Raw genomic sequence first — 6,000 nt, 5'->3', positions numbered from 1 at the left:
CACAGCGCGCCGCGTCCCCGCCCCACCACAGGGTCCCCGCTCCTTGGCCCCGTGCCCTCTGCGGCCTCAAGCCGGGATCGCGGGGCTCCGCGCTCGCCGCTCCGGCCCCGCCCGCTCGCGGCCTGACGCCGAGCACCCCGGGAACTGTAGTCCCTTCTCTCAGAGCTGAGGCCGGGGGACCCGGGCAGCAGGACTACGACTCCCGGGAGGTCACGGGAGAGAGGGCGGGGCAGGCCGGGGGCGGAGCGGGGACAGCTCCGGTGCTGATCTCGACGCGGGTTTGCCGGCAGAGCCCGGGCGGGCGGCGGCGGCTGTTGGCGTGCGGGAGCGAGCGGCAGCGGGCGGGCGGCGGGGCCGCGCCCGGCGATGAGGCACGAAGCGCCCATGCAGGTCGGTCCCCGGGCCGGAGCCCAGAGAGGGGTGCGGAGGGCGCGGTGCTGCCGAGAGCCGGGACCGGGCAGGAGTCTCTCCGCCCGGGCTGCCGGGCCGGCTCTGCTGCTGCGGGCAGAGGGTGAGGACACCCTGGCGTGTAGGGGGCCTGGGGCATGTGCGAGGGGTCGTGTCCCCGGGAGGGAGGGCTCGTCGCGGGGCAGCGGGTGGGTTTCGAGTCACACTTGGGCACATCGAACGGTGTTTTTCAGATACTGCCCCCCGAGCGCCGGTCGCAGCTCTCCTGGGACTGACTGGCTGTCGGGTGTTGGATGATGAGCTGTACCCAGGTCCTGCCGAAGTGCACAGGAAGTTGGCACGATGCCTCCACCTGTGTAGTCATGGAACAGTTGTCCACCTACAGCGGGGAGAGTTGGCTCGTGGCTAGAGCTGGGGGTAGCAAAGAGGGGCCCCTTCTCAGTTTTTATGTATGGAAAGATCATTTCAAAGGTGGTTGAGGGGAGAAAAAAATTAGGAAGTGGGACATAATTTGTAAATTATCTCCTTTCCCAAGGAAAGATATGAAAACAATTTTCCTTAGTTTTTTATATGCTGTTGTCACTGGCAATAGGTATGTCTAGACAAGGTACATTTGTAGCAGGCACATCCAAACGTGATTGGGAAGGGCAATAGCAAGCCAAAATGCTGCTTACAGACATTTAAGAAGTTATGATAAAATTATGATAAAAAAGGCCAAACAAAGCTATTAGATACAGGAGTTTGCATGACGATTCAGCTCCTATCACTCAGCAAAATTATTAGATATGTCAATGTGAGTTCATAGTAGAAGCACTGGAGTACAAGAGCCTGCCAAGCCGCTAAGTCCTCAGAGGATCTCATATGCACCTTATAGTTAACTTATCTAATTGCTTCTGGAGTCCTCCTTCTGCCACTCCCCCTTTTTGGCAGTGTACTGTGGAAGCTTGTTCACTTGCTGGTTAGATACTTACTAACCTCCAGCTCAGAGGCACTCAGTTTATGCTATTGATAAGATCCAGTGTCTGCTCCAGTATATATCAGTCTAAATAGCTCTTATTGCATCATGACCAGATTACTATGCAGAGAAACAAGCTAATGTTTTCTTTACTGGATTTTTGTTTGGTTTCGTTTCGTTTTTATTTCTGCCATAAGATAATCTTCCTGTTAACCTTTCTGAGTGTTTTCCCATTTGAACTTTGGCTTTCATAAACACACTTGATCAGAATTGTCCCTAATGCTGTCTCATCAGTGCCCTAGACAGTGGCATTAGAATTTCACTTAGTCTCTTAGCATGATGCAGCTTCTCTGGCAAACAAAAAGGTACTCAGTCTTTCATAGTCTCATGACCCTGAGTGCTGTACTAATTAGAGTAAATGGCAGAAAGCTTTAGCCATTTCATTTTCATTCTTTCATATTCCCTGGTAAATCTAAATGTACTTCTGAAGTACCTGGGCTGACACAGCTTTTATTTTTTCTTTTCATAGCAGCACTATTTTGGTGGCCTCCTAATATTCTGTGTTATACTAACCCTCTGAGGACTGTATCTCATTTTGCCACTAATGCTACCTAGAGTGGGAATTAGAAATATGCTTCCTAAGATACCCTTTTCATAGACAAAGTAAATTTAGGTTAAAGAAAGAGGAATGAGGGATAAATCGCAAGCTCACCACAAGAATCCAGGTTGTCAAAACTGTTTTTTACTGCCTTACATTCTACTCTCCTGGGCAGCTCCTGGCAGTGTGGCCATATTCATGCTAGTTTTGCTGACATGAGGCAGGTAGAGCTTCCCTGAAGTATTTTAAACCTAAAATCTCAGTTTCTTCTTGGTATTTCCCAACTTTGTTTTTCAGTGTTCTGCTTAAAAAAATCCTTTGCATTTATAAATACATGTTTCTAATTGTGCTGGGATACATTTACAAATATACATGGTTCTGACCCCATAATACCTTGAAGGAGATAGGCTTTTCCTGATGCTGCCAACTACATTAGTTTACAAGCTGTGCTCTGCAGATGGCTGGCAATCAGTAAATTCCAAATAAGTGGCTGTGCATTATCTACTGAACCTTGTTAATTCTTATTAATTGGTTAAAAAAGAAATGATTAGGATTTGTGAGAATTGGCTCTGGTCTACATCTGTGGATATCAATGTTGAGATTCACCAAAATTACAAGAAAATAAGCAGCTTGCCCAAGATGTAGAAAAGAGGAAAACCAAAGCTATAGGATGCCTCTGAAAGAGTTAAGATTAAAATCCAGTCTGTAGATTAGTCTGATATTTCGCCTCGAAAATAATTAATTTCTTCATGGCCATGTTATTTGTCACCATGTTCTTATACAGAGGGATTTTGATAATATTTTAAGTCCTCTGATGATGTAGGTTGATCTACACATATAAGACAACTATGTGTAGTGAGTGTCACTCACTTGCACATTCTACATATGGTTTGGTAAGTTAGAGTCATTGAATTTTTCCGTTGTATTAAATTATTTCAATATCCATTGATTATGTTTGACTAATTATATTTTGCAAAAGGCAGAAAGATTGCCTTGCAAAAGGCTGCGGGAAACTCTGTTTTTACTAAAATACATACTAAGGTCAGCTGCTGTATAGAAAGAAATAGGAGTGTATATATTTCTACCCTTTATGTAGGAAAGAACCATTTCTCTTTCCACTGCAATTATGTGTGTATAAACACTAGTCAGTCAGTGCTGTTCCACTCTCATCTGACCCCAAAGTGTTCTATTAAAAAGGACCTCAGTTACCCCACTTTTAGAGGTGGGCTGTAACAACAGCAGACAGAAAGAGAGTGTTGCACATTTGAACAACTTTAAGTTCCCTATCCTCATTGTACCTAGTCTATCCTCACTGTACCTAGAAGGAAGACATTTTTTCTGGACTTCCTAATGATCTTTTCCTTTAAGACATGACTGTTAGAGTTTTTAAAAGGAAACAACTTATTTGCTAAAGGTGTGAAGGAATAAATCTCAGTGTTTTCAATGTCAGGTTTTCTTGCCTTTTGCACCATATTTTCTAGGGGCATATCATCCTACACTAAGCATGCAGAGTGTATATATAAGTGCAAATTAAAGTTGTGTGCAAGGCAGGGGCATCACAGCATCCTGTGCTGCTCGAGTAAGAAATCTGTTCAAATTGATTTTGCCAAAGAATGAGGCCTGCCAAGGCATAAAGAGTCACATAGCCAAATGTTTTGTTATGATCATGGAGGTGGCAGGTAAACACAGTTTTTCTGACATTTGTTCTCAACCCTGCTTTTGGGATCAAGGAAATAGCTAAAACATGAGACTTGGAAAGCACCTGGACAGAAAACTCTGCTTAATAATTGAACTTGCCTATGCCCTTAAATAATCCATGTTTAAGGAGTTTAGAGATGTTCTGTAAGCAGGAAAGCAGACAAAGCTATCCTTTATTTGTCCTTGCACCATGTTCAAACTGGCAACATAACTCCTCCTGGCTTTGATAAGGAGCAACCATGTGAGATCTCCTGTCTATAGGTTTTCTGTTCATTGTCTTGAGCTTAGACTTCTCAGTCAACTCTCAAGTCTGTCCTAAGTCCTGTAGGAAATGGTTTGAGACTGCTTTTGGTGCTAATGATAATAATGTGCATTTTCTCTTCAATTTTACCAAATAAGGGCAAAATTGTACTGAAGAGAAAACTCAGTGTGTTTGGTTGAATGTGATGCTTGTTTAATATATCCATTTAACCTTTGAGAAAAGAGCTTTGTCAAAATAAAGGTGTGCATTTTACTTTATTGGAAACAGAATATCATAACTTTAGCAAGGTTTAATTTGGTTCTCATCCATGTATGTAATGTTTAATTACAGGTGGGAACACAGCATTCCTAGTGATTGCTTTTAGCATAACTTCCAAAGGTGGAGCATAGCATCATCATGATCTTCTTCGTATTATATATATGCCTCCAATAGTAGGGAAAAGTACTTTCAGGAGTGAACTGACATATTAATACCTTGGGAGGTGGATTACAGTGCATTCCATACTTAATTTTTAAATCAGCAGCTTGCATTTAAGAAAGAGAAGCTCTGCAAGCTTATTCAAAAAGTTCAAGAGGACCAAGCACCTCTATTTCCCTTACAGTCAGCAGAAATACAGAAGTATTTCTTTAGGGTATCATTTAGATTGTGAGCATAATGTGGATTTGCTTGGAAGAATTTGTTTTGTTTGCTTACTACAGAATGAGTGAGTTTGGGAAATAATGGCAAAGTCTTAGCAACTGCACAGAGTTTGATGCTTCTTTACACTAGTGCAGGCTCATTTGGGTTTTGGACAGGAGAAAGGATCACTGTCAGTAGTCTAGGGAGACTGATTCACTAGGCTAAAGTTAGTCTCTCCAAACAGTTTTATTACCTCACTAATCCTCTTGGAGAAATTAGTCCTTTCCAATGCCTTTCCTATGCCTTTTGCATCCTGCGATAAGTGGACATACTCCTGACCCTGAAATAAAATAGTTTCAATTCTACGTTGAACATGCCCATGATTCTGCCTATGATATTGCAAGTAATGACTCCGTAAGTTTATGGCAAAGTGGAAGTGTTGGGTTTTTAATTTTTTTTTCCAGAAATGTTGTGGAAACTGCTGCAGGAGCAATGCATATAACCACACTAATTTAGAGGAGCATTGAAATTCCCGTGGGTAAAATCTGTATGTAAAACTGTCCACAGGAAATACATTATTACTCAGGAAGGCTACACAATGTACATGGTCTAGCAGGACTATTATTAGAATCCAGGTCTCCTGATTTCTCTGCTCACTGAATCATACTGTTTCTGAAATGTTAGCCATTAAAGTATGTGGGGATGAGTTGGAAACTTCATAGGATTCAGGGTAGCAAATGGATGAAAGCTTAAACCTCTTTTTGTAAATCTTAATCTGGTTGAAGAAGCTATGTGAAAGGCTTCCTAGGAGATGTGGAAAGATGTCAAAGGCTTCCTAGGAGATTCAGGAAAGAATATGATATTCCTCCTTGCTACAAGGGGTAACTATTGCTTTCAGCTGCAACAGAACAGAGGGGAGCCATAAGGGCAGTGGAACAGGCTGCTGTAGCAACAGACAGTGGCCACACATCTGGCGCCCACAGCCGCTGCAGTCTTTGGTCTGATAGACCTCATTGACTTCTTGTTGCAAACTCTATGCAACATCAGCATGCCCTTTGTTATACTGCTCTACAGCAATTTGTGAGTAGACTCGTTTGATCAATATTTGGTATCCTTTTTCTTGTGTTCTAAGCAAAATACCCCCAAATAGTTATATAATACAGGACAGTAATGAAGTTTATCTCTTTTCTATAGAAATGATAAAGCTGAAAGATTAGTAATTTGTATGCTTGGCAATATTAATTTTAATTCTGAATCTTCTTTGTTGCATAGCTGTGGAAGAAGTGAATAAATTTTAAGGCTAATGCAAACACTCAGGTTGCAAGCGTAGATACCCAATACTACATTTAATGAAAAAGGTAATTCTGAAATTGAATTCTGAAATAAAATACTCCCTACTCTATAATTTATGAAATATATATCTGACACTGAATTTTCTGTTAAAAACTTGCTACTTCCAAT

The 6,000-nt window shown here is 42.3% G+C and overlaps 1 protein-coding gene across 2 annotated transcripts in view; it reads left to right on the top strand.

The window, feature by feature from the left end:
* The first annotated feature begins 366 nt into the window (after window positions 1–366).
* RAB3C (RAB3C, member RAS oncogene family) overlaps window positions 367–6,000 on the top strand; it is a 114,235-nt gene continuing 108,601 nt past the window's right edge. The window contains exon 1 of one of the 2 annotated variants that reach the window (XM_030237112.2): window positions 367–390. In XM_030237112.2, coding sequence (XP_030092972.2) covers window positions 367–390 — 24 coding nt within the window. Of the gene's footprint in view, window positions 409–6,000 lie in introns of both variants that reach the window. The other variant, XM_050987006.1, reaches the window with a different exon arrangement.

This window comes from Serinus canaria, chromosome Z (genome assembly GCF_022539315.1).
Source record: "Serinus canaria isolate serCan28SL12 chromosome Z, serCan2020, whole genome shotgun sequence".
Lineage (NCBI taxonomy): Eukaryota > Metazoa > Chordata > Aves > Passeriformes > Fringillidae > Serinus > Serinus canaria.
The sequence above is the reverse complement of the archived record's forward strand: the minus strand, read 5'-3'. Positions and strand labels throughout refer to the sequence as shown.